The following is a 13,430-nucleotide window of genomic DNA, read 5'->3' as shown; positions in this document are numbered from 1 at the left end:
TCCGTAGCCGGGAATCGAACTCGCAAACTCCGCAGTGGGAAGCAGCGTTGCTGACAACTGAGCTAATGTTTGACGCCAACAATGGACGGTAGATGGGTTCAGATGGTTTCTCAATGTTTGACATCCCATAATTTCAATTGTTTTGGGTCTAAAATAAGGAAAAGAAAACAGTATTTTTTAATAGCGAGTCCCTGGAAAAACTAACTATTTAAAATATCGCTGAAATAAAAATGAATTGGGAAACTGCAGTCAGTCGACTCGTGTCCTCCAAATCCTCTACCGACGTAAATAACATTTCCTCTGGATTAATCAGCCTCCTCTCTACATGATCCTCTATGAATGAACATGTCATTCTGGTTTCTGAGTGGTGGAAACGTGACGTCTCTAACGTGAATGTTCTCTAAATGTTAATGAGGAACTCATATTTGATCATCTTTCACTTTAAAAAGGGGCAGAGACCGCAGAGAACTCTAAGTTTCCTGAAGAAAACCTGCTACCGACCAGGTTTCGTTCACAGACTCAGTTACCATAGTGATTGATTCTGAGTTCATCTTAACCTGCTTCTTGGAACGGGCTTGGTTTCACCCACTTTCCCGGGTTTGAGTTATCTCTCTTTCTGGAACCGAAAACTCAGAGTTTTGCTGAATTTGGAGTTCACGAACTCAGAGTTCCAACAAAACCTGCTTCTTGAAACGGGCCCCAGTACATTTGTGCTTAAGTGCAAAAATTACAAAATTCAAAAAATACAATTTACACATGCTCAACTTAAACTTACAACAGCTTGAAACTAACTATACTCACAGATCTTTGAGAATTACGCTCAAACCTCTTGTTACACACACAAAACACATTTACCCACAAATCTGATGTGAGGCTCTGATGTGATGCGTTTAAAGACCGGACCGGGGAGTTCTGGTCTGCAAACAACCCCCCACCCCCCATAAGGTTAATGCATGGAGCTCATTATCAGGAATATCTGTTTAAGAAAGAGGGAAAATGTCATATTTCACCAGATAATATTCACAACCTAATTTCAAAGCGGCTAATAAGAAAACTGATGACCCAACATTCTAGCAGCATTTAAAGGAATCGCTCACGGATGAATCTTTGAGACGTGAAAAGGGTCACGTCAGATTTTTGGGTACCGTATTGTCTGGACTATAAGTCACTCTGGCGTATAAACCACAGGAGCAAAAATATACTTTAAGAGGAAGGTCCAAATTCACAAACAAATTCAACAAGCCCGGCGTAACCTTACGTTTGACCCCGAACGTGATTCCTGCATCAAATTTGAGTCTGCTGCCTCTTCTCAAATTTAATGCTCAATCTTTGTCCGAAAATGGGTTTATAAACTAGACATCGTGTTTAGGATAAGCTATCTTTTAGCCTCATCGCTACATGATGGAGGCTTTGACTGAACATCTCGTTTAAAATACACGGAAGATACGGATGATGTTGAGAGGTTAAGTTATTCCTTTTAAAGAGCTCCACAAAAGCATCTATAATCACGTCTCAACTTCTGGGTTTTTTAGTCTGTCTTTTTCTGTCGATGGTTTCCTTCTAGCCTGCAGGAGCTGCATCTGAATGACTGTTTTAGCTGCTCTTCTGTTGTCTGTAGCCCAGTTTGATGCTTGCTGTCCTGCATTAGTCCAAAAAGAGAAAAATGAAAACGGTAACAATAATAATAATAATGTCTTGATGCAAATAAGAAAAACATCATAACGTCCATGGACAAAAAGATTATCAGCAATGTTTGTTTTGATGGAAACTTCTTCTGCATTTCTGTCAGGAGTAAATATTGATACACAAACCTCAAGTTCCTAATGGGCAATAACCCATAAAAGGCAACCGGTTGTTAGTGGGAAAATGAAGAACTGCGTATTTATGTTAAAAAAATCACAAATAAGTCTCTTCTGAGCATAACTTACACCCCCGTGCCAATCTAAGAAAAAAAGAACAAACTGATTTATAGTTCGGGAAATGCGATAAAGGTGGTTTTGTGTGCGCATATCAAGTTATTACTTTGTACATACACAACCCTTTGTTACATCCTGCTGCTGCTGCTGGGCCTTTTTCCCATCCAGACCCTTTGGCTCACCTGCCAGGTGTGGCCAATGTCCCCTGATCGCCATCAGCTGTCTATTTAAGGCACAGGAAGCCACACCAAGCCAGGCAGGGAGCAGAGCAGCAGGCTGGGCTTTAGTTTGGTTTTGTCTTTTATTCCTCTTTCTGTCCTCCGCATCCTTAGGTTTCTGGGTTTTTTGTGCTAGTTTGGGATTGGAGCTTGGTAGTTCTGATTCGAGGGCTTTGTTTGTTTGTTGTCTTTAGGTAGTTTTGGTTAGACAGACATTAGCAGGAGCTGCTGACTCTGACGGTCCACATGGCTGGGTCAGCAGTCTCCATGACTTATTTTATGTTTGGCCAAAGTTCCAACTCCGTTTTGGTTTATCTTCTTCTCTTAACAAACACACTAATTAGATCTTCATTTCAGGACACAGATTTTCCTTATCTTAACAAACTGTGTTCCTTTTACGTTTGGTGTCCAGTTTTTGTTATCGTCCCGTTTGCCCCCCCCACCCCTAGACTCGAGCTGGGTATTCTCCCAGGAGACGCACACCCTTTAACACCAGAGCTCCAGTGTTTTTTGATTTACTGTAACTTTTCAACCGTTAACATGATCATTCCAGCAGATTCTAGAGGAGGAAAGGGCCGCTTTCCTCCTCAGTTACAGCACGTTAAAGAGTTTGTGTTTAGGCGTCACAGACGACGCTCCAGGTTTTAAAGGGTTCAATCAAATGAGGTCACCATCTGAAACGAGAACTATTTTTCACTAAAGGTAAAGTTTTGGTCTCTCTGTCTCAAAGATAGAAAAAAATATTTTTTTGGTGCTGAATGTTCACAACTTTGTTCAACTTCACTAAACTCTGACTCCATAGATTAAAGTAACGACTAATAGTGGCAGCTCTAAACTCTTCCTATGAAAAATCTAAGTGAACTTGCTCACCTGCGTATTTCAAGTTCCAAACTCTCATGTTTACTGTGTAAGGTTCTGTGAACGTTTTCAGGCTCCACTTAAAAATGCACGTATGGTTGTCCAATGACAGTTGGATAAACTTCGACCAATCAGGAATCTGGATTTGGTAGTGACGTATGTGTAGCATCCTAGTGTCAACTGTTAGAAAACTGATCATGACAGAGAAATAAATCTCTGTTGTTGGTGTCCTGCTGGAGTTCTGTGACACCAAGTCTTCATGGATGGAACGGAGTGTTTTCTTTGTCAGTTTGTCGTCTGCTAAAATGGTTTTCCTGACTGTTCTGTTTCTTTTCCTGGTTTTTCCCGTCAGTCATCCCCAACACCCTGAAGGTCTCTCCTCAAGCCCCGCCTCAAGTCCTTCCAGAGGGGAGTGACCTAGTCCTCAGCTGCAACGTGACTCGGGACCTGACCCACTCCACCTACCTGTCGGTCAGCTGGTCTGTGAAGAAGGCTGCATCCTCTGAGGAGCTCCTCACCTTTGGTCCTGGGGAGGGAGTGACCACCGGAGCGGACCTGGCTCAGAGATTCGCAGACGGGGGCGTCCGCTTTGTTCCAGGCGGGAACGGAGTCTTTGAACTGGTCATTTCCAGGCTGGTGGCGTCCGATAGCGGCGTTTATAGCTGCACCGGCACCGAGTGGACCAGCGAGAGCAGGAAGTGGGTCAGGATTGTGCAGAGCGTGGTGGAGATGGGACGGGTCACCGTCACACCTACAGGTCAGAGCTCTCTCTTTATTTCAGCTGCTCTGAACCGTCAGCTGAAGCTCCGCCTCCTGAAGAGGTCAAAGGTGACCTTGAGAGCTCCTTCAATGCTGCATGGAGAATCTAATGTGTAGATCTTTGCTTCAGACCCCCCCTCCCCAAGTACCAACGTGCTGCTCTTTTACCATTGGGGGAGGGGGGGCGTGGGAGAGTTTCCCGTCCCTGCCTGAAGGGATTCTCTCTTCCAAGTCTTTTCTGTGCCCGCTCTCTCCCAGGAGCTCTGACCCCCCACTAACATTGAGGCCCCCAGACAACACACAGCCCCCCCTCACTGGTTGCCGTGGTCACTGTATCTGATATCAGAGTCCTCCTCAGTGGGGTTAGTGTGATGAAGAGTAAAGAGGATGAGAGGAGTCAAACAGAGTCGGCTTTGTCTCTTTTGTCCTCGTCCAGACACCGTACAGACCCCCCCCCCCCCCCNCACACACACCTCTGCTGCCCTTTGTTGTTACTGGAAACCAATTTAAAGTCCAGATCAGATTCTGGAGAGACTGACACTTTTAATTCACCCCCCAGCAGCTTTTTATTTTAGCCCCCAGTCCTGACAGCCAGTCCCGACTGACACACTCTGTTATCAATCCCGTAATGCAACATTGTTTAATCCATGTAGAAGCATCCAAAAGGGGAACAATGTGAGGATCCAAACATCTGAGACCAGAAGGTTTCTGAGAGAAAGAGATTCCTCCTTTTTCTGTGACTCCTCCCTCCTGGGGGTGGAGCCACAGTTAATCATGTGCCTCCTGACTGAGGATTTAAATGGAAAAATATTCAGGATTTAAAAACAGGACGTGACATCATTGTTAGAAGTCAGATGCTGTTCTGAGCTTCGTGTCTCCATCTAAACCTGAGCAGCTCCTTGAAGCTCGTTGACCTCTGACCAGCATGACGACACCAAACCTGATTGGCTGATACACCTGAAGAGCCCAGGTGTTTTTGTGTCGCAGCTGATTGATTTGACAGTTTGTTCTGGAGCAAAGACAAAAGCTCCTTCATACCATGATACTACCACCTCCGTGTTTTACAGATAGAATCATTGTTCTTGACTGGGTTCTAATGGACCAGCTTCTCATTTTGGTTTTGCCGTCTTCTCTCGTCCAGACCAGTCACTCACTGTGAAGACCTCCTCCCCCTCCTCCTCCCCCCTGCTCCTCTACCCCGGCAACACCCTGACCCTGCTGTGCTCGGTTGCCGGGGACAACCTGGACGCGTTGGCCCTGGAGGTGGGCTGGCTGGCAGACGGCAGAGAGCTGATCCGGATGGACCGCAGCGGCTTGGTGATCTCCAACTCCTCCAGGGGGGCGGGACCCAGCCTGGAGAGGACAGGGGCGGGCGAGTACCGACTGAGGCTGAGGGAGGTGAGCGGCGTGGACGGAGGGGTATACACCTGCAAGACCCGAGCCTTTGTAAAGCAGGGAGGGGCGTGGCTCCAGACGGCAGAGAAGACCTCCGACGCCGTGACTGTGAAGGTCTTGGAGATCAGTGAGTAACAGCAGAACCCACCTTTTCTCTCTGAACCGACCCAGAAGCCGTTTGTTCTCCAGATTACCGAAGCTTTTCCTCCAGCTGAACATCAGATTCCATGTTTCCATGTTAGTTTTTTAATGCCCCGCCCCCAGTGGTTGAAACCCGCATAGGGGGTGTGACCTCTGGTCCAGAGTTGGGGCCTTTAGAAGTCAGTTTAGAGCAGAGATTGATGAGCAGCTGATGACAGAGTCAGGTCTTGGTTCTGTCCTAGAACTGGTTCTAGCTGTCAGAACAAAGGTTTCTCTCCGTTTTTCATCTACTGTCAGAACAGACTTCACACCAGCAGTTGTTCCATCGGTTTGTTTTGGATGTCATGATTGTTTGAGAACATTAAGATCTCCTCCTTGGTGTCTCAAAATCAAATTATCGGTAAGGCTGGTTCCCCGGGGTTTGGTGTCGGTGATGCTGAGTTTTATATGTAAAATAAGGAGCTCAAAGACGTGTTTGCAGGTCCAACACTTTATTCTGCTCTTTTCATTTCTTCAGTACCCAGAAGTCCTTTCATCACCTCAAGTCAGGAATCTGTCATGCACAGAAGGACCAGCAAAGTGGAACATAAACTGTTACATACATCCTCCCCTCCAAATGCAACACCCCGTTTCAATTGCATTTTCTTGATATCTGTTTTTAGTCCAACCCAAGCCTTTTTCATTTTATCACACATTAGGTTCAGAATGAACAAAGTTATAAATGCAGTTTAAAGAAAGGCATTAACCAGTCACTGTTCCTGGGTCACAAAATCTGTCACGAATCCTTGGCTCCCACCCCCCACCCGTCACAAATCCTTGTCCAAACGTGCATGTAATGCCACCAGCTCAGTGGCCTGGTGGAAGAGTGTCCGACCTAAGCCTGGAAGGTCGTGAGTTCAAATCCTGGCTGAGTCGTACCAAAGACTCTAAAAATGGAACCCAGTTCCCCCCTGGTTGATACTTAGAATAAAGGGGATGCATTGGGGGGTTCAACCACCAGAGTGCAGCTGTGTCTGCAGCTCACCGCTCCCCCAGGAGAGGGGTCAAATGCGGTTAACTTTGGTGTGTGACCATGTGTCTCGTGCACCATTGTTTGTGTGTGAGGATACGTCCCATACATGCATGTTCATTTGTGAGCGTCTGTCGCCTTCATATTTTTGTGCACTTGTGTGCATGCACGATTGTGTGTTTTTTCTTCATGAAGTTCAGGCTGCAGTTGGTGAACGCCTCCATTGTTTTTGTGTTTGCAGGAACTGGCTCTCCTGGTTTGGAGGTCATTCTGCTCCATTCTGTAAACTCAGATTATCTGGGTGGATTTGCTTGATTGAAGGAGAAACAAGCAGAGGTGTTGGTTATCAGAAGCTGTGTGGTGGCCTGAACGATCAAAGCTGATCTTCAGCTGGAACCTTTTGAAACAGAAAAAGCTCCGTAAACACGGCGTCCTCTTTTCTTCAGTAAGCAGAAGCTGCTGTTTGGGGACCGACCTGCAGCCTCATGAAAAGTCTTTCTGTCCTCCACATCCTGTGAAGTCTGTGGGTTCAATTCTTTTAAAACAAATCCGCCTTGTAATAATCCACCAATGATGAGCCAGAAAGTGGGCAAATGTGGAGAAAGCGTCCCTCTGAGCGGTTTCAAACCCTCACTGTCTCCGTTGCGCACCAGCGTAGCTGCAGGATTTCTGTCGCATTTGGAGAAGCAGCCCCGTTTTCAGGCGCATTGGAGGTCAGTTAGCATAACGGCACAGCTGAACGATCCGGTGGTGCTTTTGTTTACGCCCCATTACTTATCAGCCGCGCATGTATCTTCTGAGGGACAGTGTAAATGCCACGTGCACACTGGCTGCAAACACGTCCTGTGTTTGAGGCGGTTTGTCCTGGGGGGCCATTCATGTTGCATCTGCTGGAACCAAAGACACCAGTGCGACATTTCCCACTGCCCACAAACTACTAATTTGTTGACCCGAGCAGCCAGTCACTTCCTGTTTGCTGATGTGCAGCCCAGAGTTCCTCCCACGATGCTTTGCTGCAGGCACAGCCTTGAAATGAAGGGAAGGAGTTGGAGAAGTTATGAGCCCCCCAGCACAAACAACTCTGAAGACGCTGCAGCTCCTCCCACCCCCGGCAAGAAATCCAGTTTGTTCCCGTTGTCACTTTGACTTAATGTCACTGGTTCTTCATTTGTGGAGGGGGGGCCTTAATACTGTAAAGGCCCCCCAGCTGCAACTTTATCCCCCTCCCACAGTGTTCATCACACTTTACTTTGAAAGTAACGGAAAGCTCTTTGTTTTATTTTGAAAATCAAGCGTTGCTTCAGAATTCTGGTGGATCTGGAAGCAGTTTCCTCCATAGCAGAACTCTCATCCAGTGGGTCCTGAATAGTCCACCTGAAACCCGGGTTTGGACACAGCTGACGGAAGTGACAAATAAACAGATGTTTGGAAACTGAAAACATCTCCTGATCTTTAACTTTAGGAGGTATTCTGCTGGTTTCACAATTTCTCATTTATGAGACAAAAAGAGGGATGATCATCTCCATCCAACCTGAGTGTGTGTCTGTGTGTGTTTGTGCTGTAACAGATGGTGACGTTGTGTGAGTCACTGATTGTGCTTGACGTCCAGCTGACATCACAAACCGCCTTTGCCAAACACTAGTGTGTGCTCACTGGTGTGTGACGCTGTAATGTGTATGTCTGGCTGAGAGCACCTAAAACACACAGACGCACACACCCCAACACACACCGACACACACCGACTCACACAGACACCCTCGTGCTTCAGCGTGTGGTCGCAGGTCTATTTCCGTCTTGGCTCCGACTCTGTGGATGAAGCTCCTGAAGGAGAAATGTTAAAGCTGTGAAACATCAGAGCTCTGTGAAAGTGAATCTCTGTTGGGGGGTTGGAGCTGGAACCACCCCTCTCAGACTTTGCTGAAAGTCTCGTGCTACGTTCCCACCGTGCATGTGATGTGTGTTTAAGAATGTGCTGAATGAGCATTCATGACCGTGGACACGGCTGGCCGTCGCTGCCAAATCCAGCTCCCTGATTGGTCAAAGTTCACCTGGTTGAACTCATCCTGCGTTCAATGGCTGCATGTTTTTTACTTGGAGCTCGAAAACGGATGTAAAAACTTGTGTAGCGGCGCGTGTCGTGAGAGTTTTGAACGTGGAAGCCCAGAACATGCGTACTGTATGCACACGCTGACATGGACCTGTCTCTGGAAGTGGTGGCGTGAACACGTGTTTCTGATCCCGCTGTGAACGTAGCATCAGACGGACCTGAACAGCAGAGATAAAGACTCATCAGTTTGAACAGGAAATGCCTTCCTCTTCAGTCTGTTTCATGATTGGGGGTGGGTTCAGATTAGAGCTTCTTCTCCTGCAGTAGAAACTTTAATCTGGGGTCCCTCATCGGTAGATTCTGAGAGAGGAGGAAGACGGCAGGTCTTCTGCATCAGAAGTGATGAAGGTTTTCTCATCCAGCGTCTGTTCTGAAGATGTTCTGATTTTGGTTGTTGTCTGCAACCTGATCAACGTTTGTGAATCTGCTGGAACTTGGAGGCTTCAGCTTCTCCTTTTGATTACCAAGACTCTCAGATCTTCTTGTTCTGAGTTGAAGCTTCTCCGCAGGGACACAACCTTTCCTCAGAGGATCTGCAAAATCAAAGTTTTTGGTTTTCAGACTTCCTGCGGCTGATCTTGTCTTTAAGGCGTCTGTTTTCTCCACAGAGCCAAATTTCAATCTGACCCTGAAAGCTGCTCTGGCCCCCAACACGACGGGCGACCCAGCAGAGCTGGTCTGCCATGTGAGCGCCATCACCCACCTGCCAGGGCAGAGCCGACTGGCCGTGAAATGGGAGCATGCCGCTCGTCCAGGTTCCTCAGACTTACTTCCTTTAAACAAAGGAACCTAAAGAACTTCCTGATTTGATCAGATTCTTCTACGACAGGAGACACCAGCAATCCTACAGTCGTGGCGTCCCTGGATGCTCATGGAAACCTGCTTCCCGGAGCAGCATACGCCGAGCGTCTGAAGAGTGGGCTCGTGGTGCTGAGCAGAGTCCAGTCCAACACCTTCAAGCTGCGCTTTCTGCAGATGCAGGTAATGAGGACACGCTGCCATCCTGCTGCTCAGCATCAAACAGGAAGTAGAGTCGTGGAGGCTGACCGCCTCTTTCTGCTCCTCAGGACGTGGACAGCGGCGAGTACGTCTGCACCGTCACCTCATGGAGCGTCAGCAGCCAGGGGGACGTCACCAAGACCTCAGAGTACAAAAGCTCCCCCCTGCCTGTCCAATGGGTTCGCAAAGGTGAGGAAGGAAGTGTTGTTGTTTTTCTGCACACTTGACATCCCTGATTGTTGATGCTTTACTCTTTGTGACTTTCTCTCCACCCACCTGTCAAACTCCACCCACCACTTTAAGCACTGTGGTAACACTCATGTTGGAAGAATGAGGCACCACCAGTGGACTTTAAATCTCCTGATGAGCTGAAGCCATTCCATGATCTGATTAAGCCCCGCCTCTTTTTGTTGTGCTAACCGTTGCTGGTCTTGTTTCTAGATCCAGTCATAGATGTTGCTGCAAAAACAGATCGTAAAGCATCAGTGGGCGGGGCCACGTTTAAAATGAGCTGTGAAGTCTTCACCAAGAACCTGGATGAACCAGGATACTCGGTGGAAATCCAGTGGCAGGACGACCCTGAAGGGGACACCAAAACCATCATGACCCTGAACCCGGACAACGTGATGCAGCACGGGCCAGGAACAGAACCCAGCAGGAGGTACACGCTCCGAGCCTGCTTTTACCTGGTGATGATGTGAACTGGTGTGCAGAGACTCTGGGAGTCATGATGGACCACATGCAGATCCATATTCCTGTCTGCTCCTCTTCCCTCAGAGATGCTCTGGTTCTGACCAAGTCTGCAGCAACAGAGTTCCAGTTCCGCCTGGAGAGCGTGCAACTCTCTGACAAAGGTTACTATTGGTGCAAAGTCACAGCCTTTAAAAAGCAGAAGCCAGGACAGACCTGGACCAAAGTCAAAAGCTCAGAGTCCAACAAAATCAAGCTAGATTTTCAGGAAAATGGTAAGTTTTGACCTGTGTTTGTTCTACTTCCTGGTTCTTTTGGTTTCTTGTTTGCCCTATTTCCTGTTTGTCTGGTTTCTTGTTTGCTCTACTTCCTGTTTGTCTAGTTTCTTGTTTGTTCTACTTCCTGTTGGTCTGGTTTCTTGTTTGTTCTACTTCCTGCTTCTTTTGGTTTCTTGCCTGTTCTACTTCCTGTTTGTCTGGTTTCCTGTTTGCTCTATTTCCTGTTTGTCTGGTTTGTTGTTTGCTCTACTTCCTGTTTGTTTAGTTTCTTGTTTGCTATACTTCCTGTTTGTTTGGTGTCCTGTTTGCTTTACTTCCTGTTTGTTTGGTTTCTTGCTTTCTCTACTTCCTGTTTGTCTGGTTTGTTGTTTACTCTACTTTCTGTTTGTTTGGTTTCCTGGTTGCTCTACTTTTTGTTTGTTTGGTTTCTTGCTTGTTCTACTTCCTGTTTGTCTGGTTTGTTGTTTGCCCTGCTTCCTGTTTGTTTGGTGTCCTGTTTGCTTTACTTCCTGTTTGCTCTACTTCCTGTTTGTCTGGTTTCTTGTTCACTCTACTTCCTGTTTGTCTGGTTTCCTGGTTGCTGTACTTCCCGTTTACTGAAACTACAGACTTCCTCTTCCCTCACAGGTCTGTCCTTCTCCATCAAGCTCCAGTCTGACTCCAGCAGCATTTTCCCGATGGAGACGTCCACGATGAAGTGTTCGCTGACGCTGTTGGGATCCACCTCGCAGGGCGGTACGGTCACAACACACCAACGCCACAGAGCAGTACACAACAGTAATAGGCTAACTTACTATGAACCTGTACGACAGCAACACACCAGTAACTGGTATGTAACAGCCATTCATGAACTTTTTGTAGACAACAACCACCACACATTGTTGATCATTAACATAACATCACACTAACACACAGAAGACCAGTACACAGTTTCTAGCAAATACACTGCTGACTAGTATGAACAACAACACACAAATGGTTTGGGTTAACCCAACATGTGACGGTCAAACTCTGAGTTTTATTTTGTGTTAGGCCCCCTAGTGGTCAAGTGTTGAAGTGATCTGGTTCCAGTGGTTCTGGTGTTTGAACGGCGTTCTGTCAGCTGGAGCGCAGAGTCTTCAGGTTCCCTTTAGCAGTAGAGAGCCGATCGCTTCCAAAGAAGACCAGTGAGGACGTCTTGAGAGGTTTTGGATTCTTTCTTCCAGTTTCACCAAAACTGTTTGACTGTATCAGGCCGGGGTGTTCCCGGGCTCGTTCAGAGGTTGAGCAACAGCTCATTCCTTTGGGACTTCTTGTTGGTGCTTGTTCTGCTGTGAGGTGAGCCCAGGCCTCGTGACTCACAGCTGTTTGTGTGACTGCTGTTTGAGATTGAGGCTCCATCTGTCACAGGATAAAGCTTTACAACTTCAGAAAGTGTTCACACCAGGACAGCCTAAAACACTTTACCTGCCTCATCAGAATGAATCCACCACAAATGAGTGGCGTGGAAGCACAATGAAATGAGTTTCTAGAGAACATGAAGGCAGGGCTTCTTCAAAGGCGTGTTCTTTGCTGAATGCGCCAATCTGACAGGAAATGACATCATCAAACCCACACATTTCCTTAAATCAGTAAAGGGGCGGGGCAAACATGCCTGACGTCAGGACTTGCTGGTCAACTGTCAATCATAAGTCTTCCCCCTCTTGACTATTTGAGGTCTTGATTTAAAATAAAAACATCTTTGGCTCAGTTGTCATGGAAACTGAAATCCTTATATTAATATTTGGGGGCGGGGTTTGTTTGTTTGACAGTACCTTCATCCTGGAGCACGTGGTTTTTTTTTTTTTGGTTTTGTGTAACGTTTTGAGGGGGATGGATCTTATTTTGTGATCTGAGCGTGCCGCTGCGTGCACATCTTCTGCAGGAATGCTGCTGGAGGCGGAGCCTGGCTGCTGCCGCTCTTTTCAGGAGTGTGGTGGGGAAGGACACAGCCTTGCCTTCTGACCATTTCTGCTCCTCTCACACAGAGGTGGGGGGTCACTCTCTATTAGCGGAGTCACGCTCTTCTGGATCTCTGAGCCACCAGACAGAAGTCTCTCCCCCATCATTGATCGATGCTCATCAAAGACCTGCTTGAATTCATGATCAGATTGGGGGCTCCAGTAAAAAAAGTAAACGGATGCTGCTGCCCCCCCCACCCCCTTCTTTCTCAAACTGCAGATTACCCAGCTGTCTTTGCATGGCTGCCAGGCAGCCGTTAATTAGCCAATCTCACGCTCCGTTAGCCAGCCGCGGAGGCCGAACGAGGCAAACGAAGAATAGGCCAGAGCTGGAGAGAGAGAGTCCTGAATGGAGGAGCTGAAGGGAGAGGATGAAGAGGAGTCGAAGAACGCAGAGCTGGTTTCCCCCTCAGCGATGCAGGAGGGAATTTAAAGTGGGGGGAGAGTGGGGGGGTGAAGCATAGAGACCAGAGGACATGGACCATCACCTCCGACCCAGACCATGACCCTGCTGACCCAGCTCTGAGCATGCTCAGATGCTGCAGCTGCCTATGACATCACCAACACGGTCAGACGACTTCTGGTTCTGTCGAGCTCCAACACCTTTGAAACTTCCCGTGGAAACTCCACCCACGGTCCTTTGATTGACAGGTGCCTGCTCCAAATGTGCTTGTTTTCCCGCCTCCAGCTGCTGGAATTATTCAGAAACCGTGCAGAACTGCATTTGTTCCATTTGTTCATCAGGTTTTCACTCAACTTTCCCCTGAAGTGCTGATTTAGTTTGAACCTGCAGATCCTTCAGTTATTTAGCTGCTGAGCAGAGAAGATCAGCTGGAGAGGCTCTTCAGGAAGTCTGCTGCAAACAGGAAGTTTGCTTCATGAAGCTCACAGAGAGGGGCTCTGCTGAAGCACACATGCTAACACATCACTGACACACACTGACACAGATGCAGCTCTGCGCTGGGTTTTACTTCAACTGTCCTCCAGGGATTCCTTCACAGAAATCCAATCAGACTTTTCATTTCCACAGACGACCATTTCAGTTTTATGAGCTCCGATTTTCTACCTCTTTCACACCCCC

The 13,430-nt window shown here is 47.4% G+C and overlaps 1 protein-coding gene across 2 annotated transcripts in view; it reads left to right on the top strand.

Moving 5' to 3' along the window:
- LOC112142219 (prostaglandin F2 receptor negative regulator) overlaps positions 1–13,430 on the top strand; it is a gene marked incomplete at its 3' end in the record, with an annotated part of 23,302 nt that overhangs the window by 6,247 nt on the left and 3,625 nt on the right. For both annotated transcript variants that reach the window (XM_024265472.2, XM_024265473.2), the window contains 8 exon segments: positions 3,345–3,749; positions 4,893–5,273; positions 9,012–9,158; positions 9,233–9,384; positions 9,471–9,591; positions 9,844–10,063; positions 10,180–10,367; positions 10,998–11,105. In XM_024265472.2, the coding sequence (XP_024121240.1) occupies positions 3,345–3,749; positions 4,893–5,273; positions 9,012–9,158; positions 9,233–9,384; positions 9,471–9,591; positions 9,844–10,063; positions 10,180–10,367; positions 10,998–11,105 (1,722 nt within the window).

The sequence above is a fragment of the Oryzias melastigma genome, unplaced genomic scaffold (assembly GCF_002922805.2).
Source record: "Oryzias melastigma strain HK-1 unplaced genomic scaffold, ASM292280v2 sc00262, whole genome shotgun sequence".
Lineage (NCBI taxonomy): Eukaryota > Metazoa > Chordata > Actinopteri > Beloniformes > Adrianichthyidae > Oryzias > Oryzias melastigma.
The sequence above is the reverse complement of the archived record's forward strand: the minus strand, read 5'-3'. Positions and strand labels throughout refer to the sequence as shown.